A 27,591-nucleotide genomic window follows, 5' to 3' on the forward strand; every position below is an offset into this window, starting at 1 on the left:
ACTGGCCTGTTTCTTCTTAAGGGAGATAGATATAACAACCTGTTGCTGGCTAAAATTGTTTGACTCTGATAAAACTCCTACCACTCCATCCTCACTTCTGGAAAATTAAAAAAAAATTATAATAAGGTCACATTTTTAAAATTAATCACTTATATTGTAAAGTTTTAAGTTTTTGTGACTTCCAATCATTAACTTAATCAATTCATGTTAATGTAGCAAGGACTAATCGAACTTTAGAAGCAGAAGGCCCAGATTGGTTCTTTCTACTTTTGCTGTATTGGAACCTCCTGTCTATAAGGACATGTTCTTATGCAGGGACTCCCATATCTTCACAGGCAATGTGTTAAGAACATTGGTAACATTTTTATTGACATGAGCTTGAACTAGAAACAGTGTCCAACTGTACTTCTGCTCATTTGAGCACTCAAAGACACCACTTTAGGCCTAAACTTAATTCCTCATGGCTTTCAGATACTTATAGCCAGTGTTCTTGGCATATAATCTGGGGTCTAATCAGACTTTATTAAGAGTTTCACATGGTTATTTTTTAGACCTTCAGAGAATTTCTACATTTTCTTGACTTCATTTTGACTGTTTCTCCCTTTTGATAGTGCTGTTTAAAAACTACAGCAGTGTACGTTAACAGAAAAAATAGAAAATTAATTTAAAATATTTTTTCAGGGTGTTAGTTTTCTATTTTTTCCTGATTCAGGTCTTAGCTTAGATACTATACCTTGCCAGGTAGGCTGGGTCTTTCTAAGTGCAGCCTTGGGGTTTTACTCAGTTTGATCAGTACTGCAATCAGAAAATTAACAAGAACTTCTCACCTTGTGTAAATGTGGCTCATTATATTTGACTATTTTGAAACAACTTGGATGTGGTTACTTCTGAACTTGCTATTGAGGTGGGTCATCCTGCTGGATGCTTGCTTATTTAAAAGCCACAATATTTTAGCAGCATGGCTCATCACAAATAGTAATGTTCAAAGACCAGTTTAATAAGGTATTTTTCCAATAAAAAAATTCTGGTTTTGCACAGGGTGAGAATCTTTTAGTCCACTTTCTGATTGCTTCATATTTTTATTTTTACTTTTTAAAGCTGTGTTATTTTTTAGTTCTTCATGCTTTGGAAGTAACAGTTGAAGAGAGGTGAGGAAAGTTTGTGAAAATTGTGATCGGTGATTAGCTGCCACCTGCCTGAGGTGTCTTCTGAGAGGAACTAACCTCTTTGTGGTGCTAGAGCAAGGTCACTGGATTAAAACCAGACCAGGTAACCATCTTATTCCTTGTCTGAAAAGTTCTGTCTTAAAATTAACAAATGCAAAATACACATGGTAACATGAACTACTGCTTAAAGAGGGTTTTTAAATTTTCTCCCCAGAGACCAGTAAAGTGGACTATGTCCTTTTCCAAGCTGCCACAGCCATAATGGAAGCAGTTGTCCGAGAGTGGGTTCTCTTGGAAAAAGGCAGCATCGAGTCGCTGAGAACATTCCTCCTCACCTATGTCTTGCAAAGGCCTAAGTGAGTATCTGGGGTGGCAGCACTGAAATAAAGGAGGCTGTGTTCAGACCCTTCTTTTTCAATGGCGAGGTTTATGGACAAGCTCTGTGCTGGAGTTGGTAGTTTGAAATTTTATGCATGATTGTAGCTTGTTTTCATACTGGATAAAAATTGTACCTTTTACTTAAGTTTCTAGTCCTAAAGAAATACATGATACTGTTCTTGTTGAACTTTGAAGAATTTGATTATAAATTAAAGTTAGAAGCCGGGCGTGGTGGCGCACGCCTGTAATCCCAGCACTTGGGCAGCAGAGGCAAGCCGATTTCTGAGTTCGAGGCCAGCCTGGTCTACAGAGTGAGTTCCAGGACAGCCAGTGCTATACAGAGAAACCCTGCCTCGAAAAAAAACAAATCAAATCAAATCAAATCAAATCAATAAATAAATGTTAACTTTTAACTGTCAAAACTTACATTTTCTTGTTCTTAGATGCTTGGTAGGATAGTTTATTTCCTTTAATATGTTTAGAGGAAGTTTAGCATGGGCTGAGTATTATAAGATGTAGCTGCATAGTCCCAGAAAGGAAGAGGAAGAAATTAAACCATCAGTAAGCAAATATTAGATACATATATGCATAGAAAACATTTTTGGGAGAAAAACTATTAAATTCTGTTTACTTTGAAAAAGATTAAATTTCAGGAGTGAGTTAAAGTGGATTTTCTTTAATGTTTAAACATTCTTACAAGACTATACATTGATTCTTTATGGCATTAACACATTTTTGCTGTATTTGGTTTTTGATCTGTATTGGCAAAATAATTTCAAATACATTTTGATTAATAATAAATTTTAAATTTAAAATTTGATTTGGGGGGTGGGGCGTGAGACAGGGTTTCTCCTGTGTAACCCTGGCTGTCCTGGAACTCACTCTGAAGACCAGGCTGGCCTCAAACTCAGAAATCCTCCTGCCTCTGCCTCCCAAGTGCTGGTATTAAAGTTGTGCGCCACCACTGCCCGACTTGATAATATTCTTTTTTTTTTTTAAAGATTTATTTATTATATATAAGTACACTGTAGCTGTCTTCAGACACTCTAGAAGAGGGCGTCAGATCTTGTTTGTCAGATCTTGTTTATGGATGGTTGTGAGCCACCATGTGGTTGCTGGGATTTGAACTCAGGACCTTTGGAAGAGCAGTCAGTGCTCTTAACCACTGAGCCATCTTTCCAGCCCCGATAATATATTCTTGTAGTTAAAGAAAAGTTGAGAGAAATCTTCATGTTTATGTTTATATAATAAAGGAACTAACCATGTTTATCTGTAACAATACTTTTTTAAAGATTAGGGGCTGAGTGTGTAACTCAGGCTTTTTTGTTTAGTTATTTTAAGGTAGGACTGATACTATCATGCCTCTAATTTCAGCATTTGGAAGGCTAAGGCAGAAGGAATGCTATGAGACAAACCTAGACTGGCTTGAAGTATGAAATTGTCCCTAGAGACTGGAATTAAAAAAAAAAGAAAGAAAAGAAAAGAAATATTTGCCAGGGGGGGCTGGAGAGGTGGCTCAGTGATTAAGAGCACTAGCTGTTCTTAAGAGGACCAGGGTTCAATTCCCAGTATCCACCTGGCATCTTACAACTGTCTATAGCTCCTGATCCAGGGGATCCAGCATCCTCTCAGATGTCCATGGAGTGAAAGCACCAATGTACATAAAATAAAAATTAACTAATTTTTAAGAAAAAGAAAAAGGTTGGAGAGATTGCTCAGCAGTAAGGAACACAACCATCACAACCATCTATAATGGGATTTGATGCCCTCTTCTGGTGTGTCTGAAGACAGTGACAGTGCACTCATATAAAAAAGAAAAAAGGGGAGCTGGAGAGATGGCTCAGTAAGAGCACTGACTACTGTTCCAGAGGTCCTGGGTTCGACTCCCAGCAACCGCATGCTGCTCACATGCATCTGTAATGAGATCTGATGCCCTCTTCTGGTGTGTCTGAAGAGAGCATTGGTGTGCTCATATACATAAAGAAGTTATTTTAAAGAGAAAGGAAGGAAGGAAGAAAGAAAAGAAAAGAAAAAAGAAAAGAAAAGGCCAGGTGTGGTGGTGCACGCCTTTAATCCCAGCACTTTGGAGGCAGAGGCAGGCGGATTTCAGAGTTCGAGGCCAGCCTGATCTAGAGAGTGAGTTCAGGACAGCCAAGGCTACACAAAGAAAGCCTGTCTCCAAAAAGAAAGGAAAAAAATGCCACTAGTAGCTTTAGTATTTAGGCCCCGTGTCTGAAGAGCAGTCTTTGTGGTAACCCCTAACTCCAGACCTGGCTATTGTCAGAAAGCCTCTTTATTTTCTTGGGACTTTGTTCTGTTTTTACTTTCCTAGAGCAGTGATTTGGTGACACTTTATGTGCTTGCGTCAACTCAGAACAGTTTCTTCAGCGTTCAGGGTTCATTGTAGTAGAATGTCCCGCCTCCCGCTCCACTCCATGGATCCAGGGCTCTACAGAGGTGGGGTGGATGGAGTGGGGCATTGTATATGTATGATATATACACACTCACTTGTGCTATCAAGATTAATTCTATTCTTAAATCATTTTGACTAGTTAGAAGCTATTTTAGAGTTGGTTATAAAAGGTTGTATTGAAATAGTTTATTTCTTTTCTCAACTGCAGGTATGTGTTAGTGCTATATGTATGGTGTTAGGTGGTGGAACCAAAGATCTTATGCCGCTGCGTGTAAGTACTGCCTCCTGCCAGGCTGTGGTGGCCCACGCCTGTAATCCCAGCACTCTGGGAGGCAGGGGCAGGCAGATTTCTGAGTTCGAGGCCACTCTGGTCTACAGAGTGAGTTCCAGGACAGCCAGGGCTCCACAGAGAAACCCTATCCCGACAAAACCAAATCCAACTCCCCCCACTTCCCCCCCCCCTGCAAAAAAAAAAAATGACTGCCTCCTCCCCTACACTATTTTGGAAATTTCTCTTTGAGACAGGGTTTCTCTGTATAGTCCTGGCTGTCATGGAATTCACTCTCTAGACCAGGCTGGCCTCGAACTCAGAAATCTGCCTGCCTCTGCCTCCCAGAGTGCTGGGATTGCAGGCATGTACCACCACCGCGTGGCCTGTTATATCCTGTTATCATGCCTTTTGCTTATTAAAAACATTTTATGTGTATGATTACTTTAAATTTTTTAAAGATTTATTTATTCATTTTACACTACATGTATGAATTTTTTGCTTACATGTATATCTGTGCACTGCATGTGTGCCAATGGAGATACAAGAAGGCATTAAATCCTCTGAAACTGGAGTTATAGATGGTTGTGAGCCACCATGTGTGTGCTGAGAACTGAACCCATGTTCTCTAGAAGAGCAGTACGTGCTCTTGACCGACCCATTTCCCCAGCTCCTGTGTATGAGTATTTTGTTTGCATGTATATGTGTGTATGTGTATATGTGTGTGTGTGTATATGTGTGTGTGTGTGTATGCATACATATATACATGCATATATATATACACATATATACATATATATATGTATGTATGTATATATATATATATACACGCACACACACACACATACATATATACATATATACATGCATGTCTGGTGCTCAAAGAAGTCAGAAGAGGTGGTTGTAGGTGGTTGTGAGCCACTACATGGTTGCTGGGAACCAAACCTAAGTCTTTTATAAGAGCAGTAAGTACTCTTATCCACTGAGCCAGCTCTGTAGCCCTTGTCACATCTCTTTAAAGGCTGAGTAATTCTGCCCTTATTTCGTCTTTTAATTACTCGGGCATTCTTATTTTATAGAATGCTCTCTGGTGTAGATCAGAGTCAAGTAACATATCTTGAGGTACTATACAAGGAGGGTTACACAGCTAGCTTATTGGTACAGAGAAGTGTACACAGGGCTTCTGTGTTTAGGTCCTTAACCACGACATGCATAGGGTTCTTTCTTACCTCCTAACTGAGGTAAGTTTGGGTCTGGTTTGATACAGTGTGCCTCCTTCCCAGGTGCAGGTGGCAGATTAGTCAAGAAAGGAATGTATATGTATAGTCAGCAGGCTGCCACATTCTGTGCTCTTGCTCAGTTTCTGGTAATTTTTTTTTTTTATTTTGGATTTTGTTTTTTTGAGACAGGGTTTCTCTGTATAGCCCTGGCTGTTCTGGAACTCACTCTGTAGACCAGGCTGACTTCGAACTCAGAAATCCGCCTGCATCTGCCTCCCAGAGTGCTGGGATTACAGGTGTGTACCACCCTGCCCAGCTGTTAATCTTTATTTTTTTAATTTATTTATTTTTTTGGTTTTTTTCGAGACATGGTTTCTCTGTGTAGCCCTGGCTGTCCTGGAACTCACTCTGTAGACCAGGCTGGCTTCAAACTCAGAAATCCATGTGCCTCTGCCTCCCAAGTGCTGGGAGTAAAGGCATGGGTCACCACTGCCTGGCTTGTTAATCTTTTTTTTAACTAACTTTCTGATAATTAATTGAGTTAATAATGTTTCTTGAACATGTTAATTTACAGAAACTCTTACATAAAATTCATTAAATGTTTTCATTTTCTAGTTCTTGCCAATAGAGATTTTTTTCTTTTAGGTAGGGCCTCACTATGAAGTTCTGGCTGGCCTAGGACTTGCTATGTGGACTAGACTGGCATTCTGAGACCCACCAGCCTTTGCTTCTCAAGTGCTAGTAGTAAAGGCACGTGCTACTACTCCGACCCAAAAATATGGAAGGAATATTTTGACTTCAGTCTTGATATAGTGACACATGTTTGAAGTCATTAATAAATGCCTTCTATATGGCAGTTCCTGAGTTTTACATATACTAGTGTGCTTAGTGGCTGATTTTTCAGGATAGCATAAAGTAGTAGTAACAGATAAGTCATGTCATATGCTGGTGCCTTGGGAGCCTTTAGTGATTCCTTTCTGGAGAAAGTGACATCACAGTTTTGGCAGAGGGACTAGAAGTTTGAAGGGCTGGAAGCATAAAAGGGTTGAGCCAGAGACTGAGGAGTTCCATATGCCTGCCTACTGAGTGTGTGGAGAGAGTGAGGTCAGAGAGCAGGGTGGAGCTTGACTGTCGCAGACTTTAAAAGCACATGACTGTGTGTATAACTGTGTCCAGACTGGGATACCTTTGAAAGTAAAAGTAAGCACTATTAATAATTACTCGGGACAACAGGACACTGGGACTCTTCCAGGAAGGCTACAATTGGTCTTGTTGCCCATGGTAAGGGATGTAGCTTGGCCATAGGGCAGGGGTCACATTGTTAAGATATTTGTTTAACCCTTTTTAACAGAACCACTTCTTAAAAGGTTAAGATCCAAAAACATCAACCTTATAATACAACCTCTTTTAACCCCTTTAACATTAACTTTTTTTTTTTTTTTTTTTTGGTAAGCCAAGTAATCTACCTTTCAGCAGTTCAGGTCTGGTTTGGATTTGTGGAAACTGTGATTTTTATTTTAATTACTACTCAACTGTTGTTAAATATTTTGTTTCCCAGAATTGTGTTTTGAAATAAAAATAAAGGCTGTGTTAAATGAGTTTGTCACCTTACTGTAAAAAAAAAAAAAAAAGAAAAGAAAAGAAAAAGAAAAAGAAAAAAAAAGAAGTTCTGAAAAGTCATTTAAGTATAGGCCTTACAGAGTACTTGACTAGGAATGAACTCTTGTACTGTCACCCAGAGGTGACAAACATTTTTTGTAGACCTTGGAGTTTACTCATTATACAGCAAGGGTTGAGGTACTGCAGGTTGGAGATGGATGTCAAGTCAGAATTATCTTAATCTTAGTGATACCCCACCATAAGTGCTCAGTGAGGCACTGACTTAGCATGTCTTGAGCACTGCCTAAAGTGTTTTGTGTGTTTGTGTGTGGTGGACACAATCCTAGGGTTGAAGAGGTTTTGTTGTTTGACATTTGCTTTTTTGTAACAGTCTTATAGATCAGCATGGCTCGAAACTAACTATGTAGCCTAGATTAGGGTGAAATTTTAGTTTTACAGTAATCCTGACTGTTGTCTCCATTTTGTTTTTTGCTTTCTTTTTGGATTTGCTCTTTTTGAGACAGGGTTTCTCTGTGTAGCCCTGGCTGTCCTGGAACTCACTCTGTAGACCAGGCTGGCCTCAAAGTCAGGAATCCGCCTGCCTCTGCCTCCCAGAGTGCTGGGATTACAGGTGTGCACCACTACCGCCTGGCCTTTTTTCTCCCTTTTAAAGAAGAAGAAAAAAAACTTTATTTTGGGTTGCACAGCTAGTAAATAACAGAGCTTACCAGCATATGAGTCTGTCTGTAACTTGGTAGACTATACTACTCTCAGGTTAGGTGGTATTATTAGAAGCTCCTGAGATAGTGAGAAACTTGTGAGTGTTTATATAAAATAGAGGTAAATGTTTTCACAATTTTTATGTTTTGCAGCCTCCAAAAGTATGTTCGGGAACAGATTCTATTAGCAGTAGCAGTAATTGTAAAAAGAGGATCATTAGATAAGTCAATTGACTGCAAAAGCATATTTCATGAAGTCAGCCAGTTGATAAGTAGTGGCAATCCCACTGTGGTAAGTATGCTAACTGCTTGTATCTATAAATATTTTTTATTTTTTATTTATATTTTATTTGATTGTAAAACATGATGAGTTAATATACCATGATATTCTTTTTTTCTGTGTTTAGAGAGACCAAGACTTAGTTTGTAGCCCAGCTGGCCTGGAATTCGCAGAGATCTGCCTGTTTCCCCCTGACTCCTAAATTATGGGATTAAAGACATATACCACCATTTTTGGTTTTTTCATATTTTTAATCATTCTTTTGAACATTTTTCCACCTCCAGTTTTTTTTTTTTTTTAAGATTTATTTATTATTATATGTAAGTACACTGTAGTTATCCTCAGATGGACCGGAAGAGGGTGTCAGATCTCTTTACAGATGGCTGTGAGCCACCATGTGGTTGCTGGGACTTAAACTCGGGACCTTTGGAAGAGCAGTCAGTGCTCTTAACCGCTGAGTCATCTCTCCAGCCCCAACCTCCAGTTTTAATAAGCCTTGGAAAGTACCAATAATTAAGAAATGGTTGAGTTAAATATAAATGGTATCTGGCATAAATAAAAATCATTAACAACACCATGACTTATAGGTTCATCCGGTGAGCAGATGTCAGGCCATTTTTCTTGACCAAATTACTTAAAGGTACATGGTTTCCCTGTGTTGTCCACATTTAGGGCATGTCTGGTTGTAGAAATGCCTCACCAGAGGCTGTATTACTGACCAGCTCTGGTCCCTGGGATGATCCTTGTACAATGGAGTTAGTACCTGGCCATTCTTATTCTTAGGTATCAAATCTTTAATATTCTCAGTAGTTTTCCAACTATCACAATTAATTTTTTAAAATTACTTGAGAGACTTATGTGTGAGGCTATACAATTTTCAGGGACCCTTCTGTAAGCGGTATGACACTTATTTATTAGTTGTGGTGGGACTTGAATGCAGACCCTTGCATAGGCAAGGCAAGTGCTGTGCTACTGAGCACTGAAGCTGTTTCTGTTTTAAGGTAGACCAGTGCTAGTGTTAGAATAGGTTTAAAATGACAATCAGATGACTTGTATGGACTCGGTAGGCTTCCCTTTCATGGGAATGACCGTGTGTAGTCTGATGGTCAGTGTGCCCTGATAATCTGGGGTGAGTTACTGCTCCCTGTTTAGATTTTGCTTTGGGACAGTCTGTTGCATTTTGATTGTCTGGCCTGTTACAGTGGACAGGATTGGACTGAAACAGTGTCATTGAGACCTGGGGCTAATGCTCTCTGGATTAGATTGTTTTTCTAGCTAGGGCTTTAGTGCAGGGGTTTTCAGCTTGCCCTTGTTCTCCTGAATGTCTCTTGGTCCTGGGAGACCACAGGTTGTTTATATGGTAAGTAAAATATAAATATTGTGGTTACACATCTTTACCAGGTAGTATGAAGCCAGCTCAGTAGGTCTAGAAAATGAGATTGCAGACCAGTAAAATGTTTTAATGTATCTTCTTCTTGGATAGTGAAGAATTTGTGGGAGTGGTTCAAAAATGTAAGGCTTCCTTAGTCTCAGAGACAGGAATAACCTTAGAAGAAACGGCTAGAGCTTTGGTAGGAAGGCAGCATGCTGACGCAGCCAGTGGCCAGAAACGTGTACGTGGAACTTTATGTGGAACGCTGGATGCCGTGCCTTTACCTTCTGAGCCATGCAGCTGAGCCTAGTGGATGGTTTTCTGTGGATAGAAAGAGTTGACCTTAGGAGCTGTGAAGTCAGATAACTCACTTCCCCTCTTACTACCTCGAGAAATGGCAGTTCCACGGACCTTCTGCTGCTTACCTTCTAGGCACTGGTGCTGTTGTCTCTCCCTGTACTGCCTCATGAACCTTCTGTGGGTTGTGAGGCAGTTGGCAGTTGTAGAGCAACTTCTTTTTTCTTCATACTTAGTTACAGTGCTGCCAGTCACTACCTTCTTACTTGGAACAAATACACACTGTAAATTGTCTAGGCATTAATTCTTTAGTATGTAAAGCAGGTGTCCTAGTGTCATCTAAGGGGCTGCTCCTTCAGAAGGGTTTCCACCATCTCCCTACTAGCCTCTCAACCCAGTCTTTGAAAAATTTGTGAACATAAGTGCTAATAACTCACCCTATATAACTATTCTAAGTGTTGAAACACAGAAGGCTATATCCACTAGTGAAATATAATATCAGTACACTAGCTTTCCTTTAAATGCTTTTAAAAAATTATCATGATTGTAGTTTCTTGCAGATCATTTTATGGAAATTTTGATAAATGTGTAAAACCTTGGGAGAGTATATTTGATAATAGTGCCTTGCTTTACCACTGTGCTGTATCTTTAGCCTTCATGAACTGTTTTTTTTAGTTTATTTTTTTTATTGAAAATAGACTTTTCATATAATATATTCTGATGGTTGCCCCTTGCTAAACTCCTCTTACATTCTTCTTGTCCACCCAAATTTGCACACTTTCTTTGTGATTAGAATACAATTATCTAAAAATAATAATAAAATAAGATAAAAGCAAACCAGAACAGGACATAGAATTTTTTTAAGGAGCATTTCTTAGGCAGTTTAGCTTTCCATATGCCGTGGTGTGCTGATGATGTAATCACGCATATGCAGTTAAGAACTTTGCCATTTCATGCTCATCCTTGTGGGCAGACTGTCTTAACTTCTGTGGTTGTGATGGGTACTGTGGTTATTTCATGCCAGCTGGGAACTGTCAGGTTTACTGTCAATACTAGCTTGAGAGGAATAGGGAAATTCTCCTTCCTAGAAGAATAGCTTAGGCTATTTTTTAGACTGACATACAAACTAGAAATCTAATCTATTTCATGTTTGCCTTATTTCCTTTGAAAGTAATAAGCCTATGTTAAATCATTCTGAAGGACGGTTAAGCCTTCTTCCCCTCTTTTTCATGTTGGGCAGAAGTGGGTGTAAAATCCACTTGTCTACCCCGGGCTGCCCCTGGATGAGATAGCCAAGTTAATCTCCCTTATCGCAGAGTCTATTGATGTTTTCTTAGAAGAGCAGCTGGAGATCTGCTATATAGTATGGCAACCTTTCATACAGTTTATTCTTGGTAATAAAGATCCTGAAGCAAGAGCCAGGCTATTATAAGAGACAGTCCTCTCCCCAACAAGAGCATTCTATTTTGTCAGCTGGAGTTAGTAACTTGTGAAGTGGGAAAGCAATCTGTCTCTGGGGGGCTTTTTTCTTTTTTTTTTAGCCTTTTTCCCCCCATGAGCATGAAATGAATGGCTTTGATGAGAAATGTGAATGCTACTGGAAGATGAAGACAGAGTTTTAAAAATTGTCAGCCAGTGAATAAACTTCTGAATTTCTAGTACTTCAGTGAAAGAAGCTATACTATGAAAACAGTTTTTTTTTTTTTGAGAGCAGATGTCATGTATCCCAGGTTGACCTAAAAATTTGGGCTATAGCTATGGATACCTCAGCCTTCTGATCCTTCTGTATTATCTTCCAAGTACCAAAATTGCAGTCATGTACCACCAACACTCAATTTTATGTAATTCCTGGGACCAAAACTAGGGCTTCATGCAATACTAGACAAGCACTCAACCAGCTCAGCTGCATTCTCAGCGCATGAAGACTTTTCTTTTGTATGATTGAGACCTTATTGCCTTGTTTTCTATTTGCTTTATCTTTCTGAATTTGTAAACAGCAAAAATGGGAGTGGATGTAAGGGATTATTCAGTGGTTAAGATCTTCTAGAGGATCTGGGTTTGGTTCTCAGCACTGCATGGTGGCTCACAACTGTCTGTAACTGCTAGAGATTTGATGCCTTCTCCTGGTTATGTAATACATGCAAATACTCAGATACATAGAAAGTAACCTTTTAAAAAAATTAGGAAACTTAATATATTAATTTCTACCTTCTGTGTTAATAGTGCTAAATACAAATAACTGAAGATTCATTATTCAAGCAATATCTAATACTCTCTTCTAAATGGTAATTTATCTTGTAGTTCTAATTTTGGCATTCAAGAGGTAGGACCTAAACAACCCAATTGTATGATAATTACAAAAATACTACCTTTGTTCTACCTTATCCTAATTGTTACATTTACACAGCACTTACATGAAGTCATTTAATTTGAATGCAGAGTAACTGGATTAGGTAGGCAAAGAGTAGATGAGACTTTATCCAAATGATAAATCAAGTGCCTTGCCTACAGTTAAATGGGAAACAGAATGTTTGAATTCACATTTTTCTGTTTCCCTAGTCTTAAACAGTAGGTTTTTTTTTTTGTATTCCTAAGGACTTCTACAGGCTGTTTTTATTGATAATGTGTTTCAGACACAGGCACAATAGACTTTGTAACTTGGTTTCTAAATGGTTACCAAAGGAGGATGACGGGTGAAGAGCTGCCTGCTGGTGTTGTCCTGTTGCCAGCAACAGTGAGCTGCAGACTGCCACAAAGGCCACTTGAGAAACCCTGTGAAGTGGACATAAATCAACAGGATCTGATAGCTCTTTGTTTCTCTAACAACCTAGGGCTTTTCTTCTTGAGTGGCTTCCAAGTAGTCATTCATTGTCATATAATTGCTATAACAAGTCGAAAAATATATAGGACAAAGTTTTATTTTAAACATTTTTTGTTATACTTAGAAAATAATAGATATGAACTTATTCTTTCTTTATGATCTTAGATAAATGAAGCATTCTTGTGATAACCTCTTAAAATTCTGAAAATTTGTGCTTATGGTTTCAGTCAAAACCCTCCTTAGTATGAAAATCTCGTTTCTCAGTCCATTTTCATCAGATTTCACTGAAAATTCTAACGACAGCTTTTGTTACTCTCTTGAGTATCTGATACCGTCTTGAGTATCAGAGTCACTCTATAGTATAGAATGCTGTCTAGCCGTGACTGACAAAGGGCAGGGATAGATAGCACTTGAAAGTGCTGGTGGTTGGAGGGGGAGTAAAAGGCACTGCACTTGTGTCCCCTGAGCACTGAATGCCTGCAGCTAGCAGACAGGAACCTTCTCCAGTGGTAAGTCAGACCCAGAGTCTCTCCCAGGAACTATTGACAGTTCTTAGTTCTGTCAGGGAAATTTTTTCTCGCAGCTGCTTTTTGCTTTACTTTCTGTCTCCATTCCAATATAATGAGGGTATAATAACTTCACCCTCGGGGGATTGATTAGTTGTCGGTTAAGTATTGTCGGGAGTAACATAGGAATCTGAGTCTTACACGTCCATGCTGTGCTTAATTAATTCTCTTGTGATATAGCAGGGTACTTTGCTTCATTCCTTTATAATCAGTACTTAATGTACTTTCTCCAAGAAGTGAGTTTTTCATTTGGTATCCTTTAGTTAGAATAGTATAGTATAATTCGAGGTTATGATGCTAATCTCATATCTACACAAGTTTTTCAAATTGAACTTTTTTTGGTAGTGTTTGAGAATATATTACTATATTTTAGTTTTCTGAAAAGTGATGAGTTTAGGTATGGGTCAAATAGCATTTGATATTTACATGTTATATAATTATCTTCACATATGTTTCTAAGTGAGGTAGTGAAATACAAAACAATTTTTACTTAAAGATTTCTATTTGTTTTAAAACTAAAGCAGAAAAAGGAGTATAAAGTATATAAATTGTATGTTTTGTAACTAATGTATGTACACACATTAAGAAACTAAAGAGCTATATATAAATAATTTACAGTAATAATCCCCAGACAATAAGATTATAGGTAATTTTATTTTCTTTTAACTTTTTTTTAACCTTTTATTTTTTTCTAATATTAAGATATGCTATACTATTTTCATAGGCTGAAAAATACTCATGTTTAGGAAGCTAAATCTGTGATAATTTTGTTCTCGATGTTTGTGTATTGACAGTAAGGGTTAGAGGTTCCACCTTAGGAACCTCTCTCACCCGCAGAAGCTCTTCTCTCCCTTTTCCTTAATAAACGGACATTCATCTGAAGGGTGGGGGAGGGGAAGGGAGAGGGATGAAACTGTACTTTCACTCGCCTGTACGGGTGTCTGTGCATCCGGTGAGTTTGCTTTGTTGGCTGGCAATGTTTCTGATGCAGCTGAGCCCTGTCGGCTCCCTGTCTGCTGAGCTGTACTGTACAGCTAAAGGGAACATGCTTGTTGAAGACCTCAGTTACCCAGCAAGGTCCACTTAGTTTTGCCTTGTTTGTATCTTCATCCATTCATTTGACCCTGAATAGGAGTTTAGGAAATCATTTATTTCATAGAAGAGAAAATCTTTATTGTGAATGTTTTAATAATTAATTAGGTATTATACTAAAAATCAATGACCATAGTTTTAAAATATACCGCTTTGTATAAATACCCAGAAACCAACCTGTGATAAGTTACTTATGGAAAAGAATTATAGCGCATTATTTGTAAGGATGTTGACAGTTTGCATTTAACAAGTGCTTCTGGATTTTCAAAAGCAAAGTTAATGTGTAAATTGTGTTCAATGATTAATATCTGAGTTTAATTTTTTTGATTTAGACATGTTTTCAAATTTTTTATTTCTTCATAATATTTTAGTCAGTGAGAGATTACTTAGAAAGTATGGTTAAGAACTAAGGCTAAGAGTTACAGAATACAGACTACTAAAATTGTCTTCAGAATTACAGAATCTCAGAAGTTATCAGGTCTTGTGAGTTAATGTTTTTCTCCAAACTATATTAATTTAATATAATTTTGTTTATCTTATTTAGTGTATTTCCCCCACCAAAAAGGTGTGTTTGTGCATTTATGCATATAATCACATTTAAAGATGTACGACATTATTTTAATGTATCTGTGAAGTATTGATGGCTGGTGCTTTAATTTTCTTTTTAACTTTTTGGGGAGTATTTTTGAGGCAGAGTCACACTATATAGTCTCTTAAGCCGGTCTCCAATGATCCCCCGGCTTTAGCATCCAAGTAGTGAGGATTCGGAGGCCTATGCCTCTGTGCTGGCTGATTGACACTTTAATCACCATTTAAAAGAAAGCCATTTTAAAATGAGGATTATTTAACTTGATAAATGTTTGAAATCCCTTTGAACAGTAGACAGGGACAGATTGCTTTCTGCATGAGGTGCTTGTGCCTGATTTTTCAGACTGTTTTCCTCAGTCCCACAAAGGTACTTAAACAGGCACATATGTTTCTGGAAGTTTGAGGATAAGTGAACTTTTGTATTAATGTGACTGTATATTTTGAAGTAAACGAGTGTGGGAGGACAAGGCTAAGTTAATTTCTGATGAGGAACACTTGCCTACTGATGTAATGACCTTGGTTCAGTCCTCAGCACAACCAGTAAATAGTAACAAAAGTGATATGTATGCACAAAAGCAGTAGAGTTTTCATTATTATAGAAGGCACCTTTAATAGATACTTCTGGATTCTCCAGAATTTTTGAAATTGCTTATCTGTGCTTATTTTTATTGTGATTAAGAGGTGAACAGTACCTACTTCCTTTAACACTTTTAAAAAACATTTTTAAAGGAAAAATTTTTAAAAAGTAAAAGTATGTAACTGTTACGAACCTTAAACATTAGCTCTACAAGCCTTTAGGAATTTCACTTTATGTATATTTGCTAAGATTTGCCAAACTAAAGCATCTGTAAGGTCAAGGTACTAACATCAGAAGCGTTTTTTGAACAAAGATGCAGTTGGTGGGGTGGGTCCCGCTGTGTTCAGCTGTTGTATAAGCTGGTAAGCAGAAACAGTATCATCTTGACTTTAATCTTTTGGTTGTTCAGAGGTAGTGTGCATATTTCTGTGTAACCCCTGGAAATGTGCCAAAATAATTCATAGCCTTATCTCCATCCTTGTTACCTTGACTCTAAATAGTCTGTGATTAAGATTTGAGGAGTTGGTATTTTAAGTGTATCTAGTGGACCCAATGAGAAGGAAAAGTTTCTTTCTTTGATTTAAAAAGTTTTGAGGTAGTACCTGTTGGATAATTTTGGAGACTAAAGTCAGTGTTACTTTTCACCTGTTTGAGAACACATTTTACATTGATCAGAAAGTAAGAGTGGGAGTGGGAGGCCTGACACTAATGTTGATAGCCTCTGGCAGTCAGTCACCTACCCTCTTCAAGTCACAGTTGTTTCAGGTGTATAAAGGTAATGGATTGTTGTGTAAAGTAAATGAAACAAAGGTGTCCAACAATTACTTAATTATTTAACAACCATTTAAAATGTCAGTTGCACTCTAGGGTTGAATAGAATCCTGTCCTGGGTTCCAGCCCTCCATGAGTCCAGATGTAATGTTAGCATTTTCCACACTACCTGAAAGGAGAGCCAGTCTTCTTAGTAACATCCAGGGTTCTGCTGGGCAGTTAGAGGCTCTGAAGCTGTAACACAGAAATTATGTTTGAACAAAATATATTGAAACAAAGCTTTGAAAAAAGTAATGACTTACAATTATTTCTTATTGCTATAGCAAACTCTGGCCTGTTCTATTCTAACTGCTCTATTGAGTGAATTTTCAAGTTCAAGTAAAACTAGCAACATTGGACTGAGTATGGAATTCCATGGTAACTGCAAACGAGTCTTTCAGGTATTGGTACCTTTGTTTTATGTTTTAATTATTGGGCGGTCCACTTTTTATTTGGTTTGTTCCCAGTGATGAGAGCATTTGCTTTAGATATTTAAGTGGTAGCTTATGCCTGAAAACTTGTGCTAAAATTTCATAGAATATAGTATATTGATGTTTGATTTCTGTAATTGATAAGTTGAGATTATTCAGTTTTCATTTTTAAATAACAAAAGAGAATGCTATAATAAATATTCCTTAGTTTATTGTTTTCTTATCAAGTTTTGATATAAATATTTCAATTGATAGGATTCTGCTGGCTTTAAAAATAGGACTGGCCAGTGCCAAAGAAAGTCGTGTATTTAAAATGTTATTGCAGATGGTGTGGGCTCTTTGTCTCTCGAGTGTATTGTTTGGCTCTGTAGTAGAGTTATGTGAAGGCATTGGCTTAAGTCCTGAGGCTCTGCACTCTAGCAACTGGCTCTGCCAGCTCTGCTGTCACATTCGCCCTCAAAGGCTCCTGCATGGAAGAACATTTAGATCACAGTTAATGGTGTCACTTGAAAGCACACTGATGTTAGAAGACTCAAGATGGAAAATATTCTTAAGGAAGTAGTACCATCTAATGGAAACCTTAAGGTTCTTGTTTGTTTTATGATTCTAAAAAGGAATGCACTTTGAGTAAGCGTCATGCAAAACTGCATGTGATTTATTGTCCATAGGAAGAAGACCTTCGCCAGATCTTCATGTTAACAGTTGGAGTTCTACAGGAGTTCAGCAGACGGGAGAACCTCAGCGCTCAGATGTCCTCAGTGTTTCAGCGGTACCTTGCACTCGCCAACCAGGTCCTGAGCTGGAATTTTCTCCCTCCAAATTATATCCTTTAACAATGGGAAGGGCTGAGTTCATGGTGACTCTGTAGGAGATGGAATCAGGAAGCTCAGTCGTATGCATCGGCTTTTTTTGTGTGTGTGAAGCATTCTGTTGAGTGAAGGCTTCATTTTTCTTTTTGGAGAAATGGAATTTTATTATACCATAGTACAGTAGACTATAGAAAGGATAATGTCATATTTACTATGTTTTGAAGAGGATTGAATATGTGACAGCATTTGGTGGCTAATAAGGCTATTGCTGATTGAGGAAAAGGATGGTAATCCTGGGAAGGAAAAGACAAAATGTGCAAAATGCATTTTATTCAGCAGTAGAACCATTTTCTCCTTGGCTGTGTTATTAAATGAGATTGTTCTGCTGACTTTGCTTAGTTAGAAGCACCCTGCTTTTGTCCTGAGTGTCTGCTGCTAAGCGTCGTCATGTATCGTGGAATGCTGTGGTGCCTGCTTGGAGCATTGTTCAGTTAGGCAGATCCAGGTTCAAGCCTCAGTTGATCTCCAACAAATTGCTGAACCTTTCTGAATCTTAATTTTTCCAAACAGAAAGAGAGGCTGGTGACTAACACACACTCAGAGTCAGCTGCTGCTGGGGGCTTTAGTCTGATCTTCCTAGGGCTCTGGAAGAGTTTGTTTCAGAGAAGAATGCTATTCCTAAGAAGAGAAGAAATCTTATCAGAACTTCAGGATGAGGCTCATCTTGGTTCCATTAGAGTCCAGATGTGCTTCTTTCGTATATGTAGGTTTGAGGCCTGTAAAGCCGGGAGACGTGTGGTGAGCTGTGATCTCCATTGTCAAGTTACTATATTTACCTACTAGGAAAGTAACTATAAAAGGCAGGTGGTGTGGGAGAAAGTGGGCCATTGCCTGGGTAAAGTAGGCACTCTCTGGGCGTTGTTGCCCAGGGCAGTCCTATTGGAAGGGGACTCAGCTTGCTGCTGAGTTAGCCGCGCTCTCCGTTAGGCCTGTCCTTTCTCTTTCACCTGTTAGCCGGTTTCATGTTGTTAGAATATATGTTTGATTCTTTACAATCTTTTTTTTTTTTTTTTTTTTTTGCTTTGAGTTTTTGAGAGAACTGATTTTGTAGCACAGGCTGGCCTTGAACTCACAGCTGTCTTCCTGCTTCAGCTCCTCAGGATTTTAAGCCTGAGTTTTCAAGGCACATACTGAGTCCTAGGCACATACTTTCTTAACTTTTCATTTTTAAAACATTTTTCTTTGGAATGCCACATGGTTTGCTTCAGGCTACTTTTTTTTTTTTTTTTTCTGCTCCTCTCTTATGAGGTAAGACAACCTGCAAATCTAGCAATCTGGTCCTTTTTTGGTGGCGTGTGGTTTTTCGAGACAGGGTTTCTCTGTGTAGCCCTGGCTGTCCTGGAACTCACACTGTAGACCAGGCTGGCCCAGAACTCAGAAATCTGCCTGCTTCTGCCTCCCAAGTGCTGGGATTAAAGGCGTGCACCACCACTGCCCAGCATAATCTGGTTTTGAACTCATGATTTTTTTTTTCTTCATTCTCCCAAATGGGAGAATTATAGGTATATGTTACCACATCCAACTTGTTCTTTCTTTGTTTCCTTTTGATTTTATACCTTTATTTACCTTTATTGTATGAATGTTTTGCTTTGCGTGTGCGTGCCTGCATGCCTGTGTCTGGTCACATTTTTGCTTGGTCTCTGCAGAGGTCAGATGAGGTTAATCAGATCCCCTGGATCAGGAGTTACAGGCAGCTGTGAACCATGTGTGGGTCCCAGGTATCAAACCCAGGTCCTCTGTAAGAACAGCACTTGTGCTCTTAACTGCTGAGCCCTCTCTCCAGTTCCCTGTTTTGTTTATTAAAGGATGACTTGGCAGATTTTATTCAAGCGTCTAGTGTTAGAGTTTAAGTACCACTGTGCAGGATCTTGTTGTGAAGAAAGATTAGACTGCCCTAACTTAGTTTAAAAAACAAAACAAGACAACAAAAAAACAACTAAAGGGACAATCACTGAGCCTGCGTGGGTCTGCACTAGGTCCTTTGCAGGCATGCCATGGCTGTTAGCTTGGTGGTTTTGTGGGGCTCCTAACAATGGGAGTGGGAGCTCTCTGACTCTTCCATCTACTCTTGGGGACCTTTCCCTCCTACTGGGTTGCCTTGTCCAGCCCTGATATGAGGGTTTGTGATTAGTTTCCGCCGAGGCACGCCCCCCCCCCGCCCCCCCAAACAGGGTTTCTCTGTGTAGCCCTGACTGTCCCGGAACTCACTTTGTAGACCAGGCTGGCCTTGAATTCAGAAATCCGCCTGCCTCTGCCTCCCAAGTGCTGGGATTACAGGTGTGATTACAGGTGTGCACCACCACCGCCCAGTTTGTGCCTAGTTTTATTGCCGCTTGTTTTTGTTGTTGTTGCTTTGACTTTCAAGATAGGGTTTCTGTGAGTAGCTCTGGCTGTTCTGGAACTGGCTCTGTAAACCTGGCTGGCCTCAGAGACTCACAGAGACCTGATTGCCTCTGCAGGGATTAAAAGTGTGCACTACCACCACCACCCAGCAGTCTAATTGTAACTTGTTATGCTGTGTCTTGTTATCCTGCCCTTTTCTGAAGGAGTGAATCTGGGGCGGGGGGAGTTAGTTAGGGGAGGCTGGGAAGAGAAACTTATGTCAGAGTATATTGTATGAGAGAAAAATTTAAAAAACAAAACCAGAGTGGAAAGATAGCTTAGTAGTTAAGAGCACTAGCTGCTCTTCTAGAGGACCAGGGTTCTAGTCCTAGCACAGAGCCATCTATAATTCATTTCAGAGGATATAATGCCTTCTTCTGGCCGCCTCAGGCACCAGCCACCCATATGGTCCACAGACATATATGCAGGCAAAACACCAATGTACACAAAATAAGTTTTTATAAGAAGGTCGTGTATGTTAGCACACACCTGTAAATACAGCATTCATTTGGGAGATGAAAGAAGGATTGCGTGAGTTCTCAGCCAGCTAGAGTTTCAATGCAAGACAGTTTTTAGAAAACCAACAAAACAAAAAACACATTGAAAAGACTTGGAACAGATTTTAAAAGTTCCAGTCCATATGGAGCTATCAAAACATTAATTATGTATGTAGTAAAAATCAATAAAAATTACAGTGCATATATTATAGCCAATTCAAAGTGTTTTAGGGGAAAATATAGTTGGCAGAGTGTTACTATTTTGAAAAGAGAAACAGTTTCCTAAGAGTTTGAAAACAAAGTTTGTCTGAAAGATACACATAAAATACTTTGTGAAGTCCTTAGATAAAGCATTGGAAAATAAGCACCACTGCAGTGTTGCCTAAGGACATAATTCCTCTAACCGTCTGGAGGGCTGCTGGGTGAGCTGTGCAGCCTGTGATGAGAAGTCCAAGGCATAATGAGTTTTAGGCTAGCCTGTGAAGCATGAGACCCAAAAGAGGGTCTAGATGGGAGAGATGGCTAATCTGGTGAGAATGCTTGCTGCTCTCCCAGAGGATTCAAGTTTGGTTCCCAGCACCGATTGATGTTGGGCAGCTCAGGCTCCAAGGGATCTAACACTCTCCTGGCCTCCATGGACACCCATACACACATGCACAGACAGACATAAATATAAAAAATAAAAGAAAGAAAAAAATCAGAGACATTGGCCTTGGCCTCTTTTCTCCTGCCTCAGCCTCAAAAGTTCTGATATGTACCACCGTGCCTGGCTCATGAGAATATTTGTCTACTTCCTTCATACTTATAAGTGAGTGAATGTTTATGTGTCCAGTGCGGTGTAGTTCTATATATTGGTAAGCTAGACTATACCAGCTGAGTACTCTTGAATGATAGATTTCAGTTTAGAAGAACTTGGCAATGACATTAAGTGAATGTACAGTTTAGGCGTTAATTAGTGAAATCCTTCTCAAGAACCCAATTCTGACTGAGTTATATTTTTGACAGTTGCTTGGAGAACCATCTATAGCATTCAGTTGGTAGGGGCAAAGTTGGAAAAGTGAGTGTTTAGATTTGTACCATAGAGAGAGTCAAATAGTGAAGCTTAATTAACATAGGTATCAATTGCATTTAACAAAATGATTATCTTATAGGGAGAACAAATGTAGCAAATAGGCCTTATGAAATGTCTTAGTCTATCTCGTGTCAAATGCATGTGATCACTTAGAATGATACCATGCTGTGTTCATTCACGTAAATCTTGATATGTAATTTTCTTAATATATTTTAGGTTTTTATCTTTTTATTTGATGTATTATCTATATAAACTGATAATATAACTGCTTCATGGTATGCTTTTTACTGTAGATATGAGGGAAAAACCCTGAATGCTCACAACAGTATTCTCTATGAACCAGGAACAGCTCAAGGGTCCATCAGCTGATAAGTGAATAAATAAGATGTGGCATATCCATATAATGATATATTATTTGTTAGTTAAAATAAATGAAGTGCTCAGACATACTAACACAGGTAAACTTTGAAAAAATTATATTCAGAAAGAGTACTGTGAAAGCAGCTATTTAGAGAGAACTTTAATACGTGATTGCTTGTATATGCAGCACTCAGAATAAGCAAGTTGGAGACAGAATACATAGGGTTACCCAGAGCACTAGTGTCTGTCTGGGAAGACATGGGGGAGGACTGTAAAGCGTGCCACTGCTGGGATGATGAAAATGTTCATAACTGTGAACATAGTAAAACGCTTGCATCACTGAACAATCATGTAGTATGTGAATTATGTCTCCATGAAGCCTTTAAAAATACCTGGCATGCCAAGGTTTATCATGCTGCTTTACTGACTAGTCATCGCCACTCGTCTCCCTGTGATCCCTTAGGAGGATTGTATGGTAGGAATGATTTGGAATGAAGATAGAATTTGGGGAGTCATTACTGTAATATGGGCCATTTAAGATAGTGGGGGGGCTGGAGAAGTGGCTCAGCGGTTAAGAGCACCGACTGCTCTTCTGAAGATCATGAGTTCAAATCCCAGCAGCCACACGGTGGCTCACAACCATCCATGATGAGATCTGACACCCTCTTCTGGTGACTGAAGACAGCTACAGTGTACTTACATATAATAATAAATAAATCTTAAAAAAAAAAAAGGAAAGAAAAGAAATTAAGATAGTGGTATCAGTCCTGCAAAGAATAACAGAAAGTCAGGGTCTTAAAAAGCAGAAAGAAGCCGGGCGGTGGTGGCGCACACCTTTAATCCCAGCATTTGGGAGGCAGAGGCAGGTAGATCTCTGAGTTCCAGGCCAATCTGGTCTACAGAGTGAGTTCCAGGACGGCCAGGGATACACAGAGAAACCCTGTCTCGAAAAAGCAGAAAGAAATCAAGGAGACAGAAGACCAACTGAGTGTGTGGGAGAAGCAGGTCAGGAGAACTGGGGAAGAAAAGTTTTCAAATAAAGGAAGTCAGAGTCTGCTTCAAGGGGTCACTTGGAGATGGTTTCCAGTTACAGCTCATCTGCTTAGACTTAATTGAACTGTTGGAAATGTGTTTGAGGGAGAGGGCAAAGCCGTATTTAGAGATGGAGTCATGTCTAGTGACTGCGAAAGGTGAGTGTAGACACTCCATAGAACCAGTCAGCTGTGCTGTCCCTAGACTGGGAGCTTGAGTCAGAGGAGGACACGCTTTATACTTGAAGTATTGGAGAGGAGAATATTGATTGTCCAAGAGTAAAAGAGAAATAGGATTTGGGAAAGATGAGATGCTATAATGTTTGCTCAGTGATATAAATGTTGAGATAGCATAGACTCCAGCTGAGATGTGAGGAAGGTAGGAAGCCACGTGCTGGTGTGGGGTGCATGACGTCATGATAGAGCTTTATTAAATTTGTTTGGGTCAGCTCTGTCTAAGATGGCTTGAAACTGGAGGAACACAATCTAGAAACCTGATAGAATATTTAAGTACAGATATAAAGCAGTGTTGTGTAGTACTTTCTTCAGTCCACCGAGTAGTCAGTTTCATTCCCACTCTTGTTTGTATTGCTATCTGATGTTAAACACTGGAAAGTTGGTAAAATGACTAATCAGTATTTGAATGATAATGTGTGCATTATCCTTTTCAGGAGTGTTTTCCATGGTCCAGAAAACATATTTAAAAAGAAACAGCAGAGTTTCTGACTCTGGGCCATTGTGGGGAGAGAGTCAGTAAAGAGCAGTACAGTTGACTGTGCTGACCGTATGTGTAATTGCTGAGAAGGTTCTGGTTAGTCTTGTAGCTCTTGGACATGTTGCTCCTGCCTGCCTTGGTTCTGCCTGGTGCCACTGTACCACACTGTGCTTCTATGTCACTGCCATAGAGGGCACTTACAGTGCAGGAGCATGGAGCGACAGTGCTCAGAGGCAGAGAAAGCCTCTGAGCAGAGAAAGTGTTCGTGTAGTACTTTGTGTAGTTTAAGTTAAGTGCAAGAATAGAAGGGATGGAATAAAAAAATATTTTTAAATCCAGTGAGTGAACTTGCTTTCACAGCGTTCATCCAGCTGCCTAGGAAACACAGGTCAAAAGTGTCTGAGAAGCTGCGGCCTGTGTGTTTGTTGGTGGCAGCACTGTTTGATACCCCTTACCTTTTGGGCCAGGAAGTTCATTCATTCAGGTGTAAGTTTAGGCAAATATGGTTTGCCTACTTTAACTATGTCTCTTATTGGAAAATGATTTATTTAAAATACTTAACACTTGTAAGGAAATCTGCTGGGTTCTTAATTGCCAGCCTAGGTTATTTCTGTTCATTCTCCACGAATGCCACAGCAGGGCACAGCGTGTGCTCTGCAGCTGAATTTGGAAAGTGATAGTTGTGGGAATGGAGCCGCTCTCTGGATTATATAGGTCTTCTCTGCTATAGGTTTGCTGAATAGTGAGTCATAAGAAAAGAAGGGCTATGTGGAGAGTATTGATTTCTAAATTGACTCCTCCTAGGTCTTTCTATGCATTTAACTAAGCAGCAGGGTCTTTGCTGTTTTTAAAAAGCTGCTAAGTAAAAAGCACATCATGACCACCTCAGTTTAGCCCCTTTGAGGACTAATTGAAGCAATTTTTAACATTTAGTGTATCATTAGCAGATTTGGGTTCTTAATTTAATTGCACTGGTGACAGCAATACAAACCTATTGCCATTAATGGAAAATTACTAGTTCACTCAGTTGAACATACAAAGGCAGTTTTAAATGTTCTGGTAGTTCTCTTGGTAGTGTTGTCTATTTGTTTAGATAGAGATCATGTTCCCACTGAGAAGAGGTTCAGTGATTAGAGTTAACATTGCATCTTCCTCAGCACTGTTTTATTATATCTGTGGCTATCCTTCTAGCCCGTATTTCCCTAGTGCTGGTATTATAAGCATGTGTTCCCTGTTTATGTGGAGTTGGAGTTTGAACCCAGGTCTGCATGCATACAGAATGATCGTTTTGCCAGCTGAACCACATCCTCATATTTTTTTTCCTTTCACTGTCACAATATGATACCTCTACTGAAGTTGTTAGTAAATTGGCAAGAACTAATTTCTTTAAGTAATTACTCATATATTTTTCAACCTGCAGCTTTGCCCTGCAGTTGAGATGGATGTATTTACTGAGAGCAGTCTGTTATTCAAGAACTTGACACAGAAGACTTCGTAGGGTTAGCCAGTGAGAATCACTTGTAGGGGGTGATTAAACTTGTCCTCTGCTCTTGGCCTAGTGTGTGTTTGTCTTGGTACTGAAGTTACAGAGTAGGGCAGGTGGTGTGGATGTGTTTTTGATTCCTCAGAAGTCTGTAAGTTTTTTCCCTTTGGAAAGTTTGAGAGACTCTTTGTGGAAAGGAGCAGAGAATATTGAATTAGTTTCTGCTCCAAGCTACAGTAGAATTTACATGCAGCTCTGACTGATTTTCCAAGAGATTAAGATGGCATTGAGCTTGGAAGCCTGGTTGAGTTTTTGCACTTCAGTTCTGCCCTTTGCTAGAACCTGGCTGAGTGAGTGGGTTTGTGCTTAGTACAGTGACAGGCAGAGCCTGCACATGGGGACTTTGTAGCTTCTTTGGTCAAACACGAAAAAGAGAAGGTTAGATGAGGTTGACAAAATTTTCAGAGCGACACAGGCTTATTATAAAACAGAATGCAGCTCCATATGAGTACCTTACTTTATAAGGTTATATTTTGTTGGTTCAAATGAATTATATAAAATGTAAATTATACAAATATTTAAATATTTAGAAACGTATTTAAAATTATCACTCAGAAAACTTTGGAATTTGTACATTTTTTTTTTTGTGTTGGCAAAGTAATAGCTGTTGTGATTCTTGTGCTTCATGAGATCTGTCTTCTGTGTATTACAGACACCGAAGATAACTGAGCAGTCATTAAGAGACACTTTTTATTGATGACATGTATTTAAAAGATAAGAAAATATGGTATCTAGAAACCAGAACATATTTCTTTTGTCAGTAAGAATCAAACCTTTGTAATCTTATAAAAGAGCAACTATTGCTTATTGAAGTTATTTTTAATGAAATTTGCTTTATTTAACATTAAAGTAATTTTTTAAAGATTTATTCTTTTATTATATGTAAGTACACTGTAGCTGTTTTCAGACACACCAGAAGAGGGCACTGATCTCATTACAGATGGTTGTAAGCCACTGGGTGGTTGCTGGGATTTGAACTCAGGACCTTCAGAAGAGCAGTTGATGCTCTTCTGAACTGCTGAACCATCTCTCCATCCCCTAAAGTAATTTCTTAATTCAAAGTCCTTTGCTGTTATAGTTGTTATAGTGTGAGAGAAAGTGAGCGTGAGCACATCTCTCTTGGCACACAGCTGAAGTGCCGTGCTGCATGCGAAGGTCAGAGGACAAAGCTGAGAATGGCTTCCCTTCTGCCTTTAAGTAGGGTCAAGGGATTGAATTTAGACAGCCATCAGATGTGCACAGCTAGTACTTTTACTTACCAAATGTTTTTGTTAGCACTCAATTGTTTGTTTGTTTGTTGTTTTTTGAGATCAGGATATCTGTGTAATCCTTGCTGTCCTGGAACTCACTATGTAGAGTTCTGCCTCCCCTGGTGATGGGTTTAAAAGCATGAGTCACTGTACCTGGCTCAGCATTTTTTTAGGACATTGTTGTAAGAGTAGAAAAGTTAGATTTCTATATTCTGACTATATAATGATTTTATTTGCTTTTTGTGTTTTTGTTTTTAAACAAATTTTAAAAATTGAACTACCTTCGTTCTTTACATTATTTTGATATGTATGGTCTGTCTACATACATTTTGATATGTCTAGATCTGCATGTATGTGTTCCCCTCACAGTGTCTTGTGATCTCTAGACTGAAGAGGGCATCACACCATTTCAGATTATGCACTATTTAAATAATTGATTCTGTTTCATTACTGACCCTTCACATAATAAAAAGAAATACCTTTATTAAAATGACACTAGAACTAAAAAAGATAAATGGGTGTTTGTTTCAGGAGATAAAAAGTCTTGATTTCTTTACTCAAATGATCTGTTCTGAACACTAAAGACCCCTCACCTGCTTTTTGAGAACTTCAAAAGCTTAGAAAAGACTAGCCAGCAGACCTGCAGTTGAAATAGACAACAGATATCAGCAGTAAGACCCTCAGTTTGTTTTTCTAAAAGGTAATGAGACAGATGTCCCCTAGTACCTTTGAGGGAAGGAATCACTTTCCATTGGTCATTGGCTGGTTTTTCTTTGTCCTGTTCTCGTTTCCTTTCCTTAGGGCTTCATTCTCTGTGTCCACAAGGGGGCGGATAAAGGAAGAGGGAAATACTAAGTGAACCTGTTCTGTTAGTCAGAATTCGGGGTTTGGGAATGGCATCAGAAGAGACAGTGACTTCCTTTCTTAGGATCACTCAGTGCCCTCTTCGGAGACAAGAAACAGTCCTGTAAACAATTGACTCTTAAAGGATGCTTCCAGAGCAGGGTTGTGTACATCCTTCAGTATTTTCTGACAATAATTTCTCTCTAAAAAGAATGAGTTGGGTATAAGGAAATGGTAGCATTTGAATCTGATCTTTGCAGAGTGTCATCACAGATTCCTGTATTGATTTCTCACTGAATGATGTGAATACTGCCTAGTTTAGTCTTGCTTCACAAAGAACCATTTCCATTCCAGACAGCCTGCTCTTCTTAAAGCCTCAGTTCTGTGGCAGTGCCATTGAGGAAATTACATCCATCAACATCTACAGACACA

The 27,591-nt window shown here is 39.0% G+C and overlaps 1 protein-coding gene across 3 annotated transcripts in view; it reads left to right on the forward strand.

The window, feature by feature from the left end:
* Positions 1-27,591, forward strand: part of Xpo4 (exportin 4) — an 89,250-nt gene that overhangs the window by 20,482 nt on the left and 41,177 nt on the right. Inside the window, exons 2-6 of one of the 3 annotated variants that reach the window (XM_052191341.1) lie at positions 1,115-1,269; positions 1,381-1,522; positions 7,917-8,055; positions 16,451-16,567; positions 17,266-17,419. In XM_052191341.1, coding sequence (XP_052047301.1) covers positions 1,428-1,522; positions 7,917-8,055; positions 16,451-16,567; positions 17,266-17,419 — 505 coding nt within the window. In that variant the 5' untranslated portion in view covers positions 1,115-1,269; positions 1,381-1,427. Of the gene's footprint in view, positions 1-1,114; positions 1,270-1,380; positions 1,523-4,174; positions 4,229-7,916; positions 8,056-16,450; positions 16,568-17,265; positions 17,420-27,591 lie in introns of those variants that run through there. The other 2 variants (XM_052191340.1, XM_052191342.1) reach the window with 2 other exon arrangements.

The sequence above is a fragment of the Apodemus sylvaticus genome, chromosome 8 (assembly GCF_947179515.1).
Source record: "Apodemus sylvaticus chromosome 8, mApoSyl1.1, whole genome shotgun sequence".
Lineage (NCBI taxonomy): Eukaryota > Metazoa > Chordata > Mammalia > Rodentia > Muridae > Apodemus > Apodemus sylvaticus.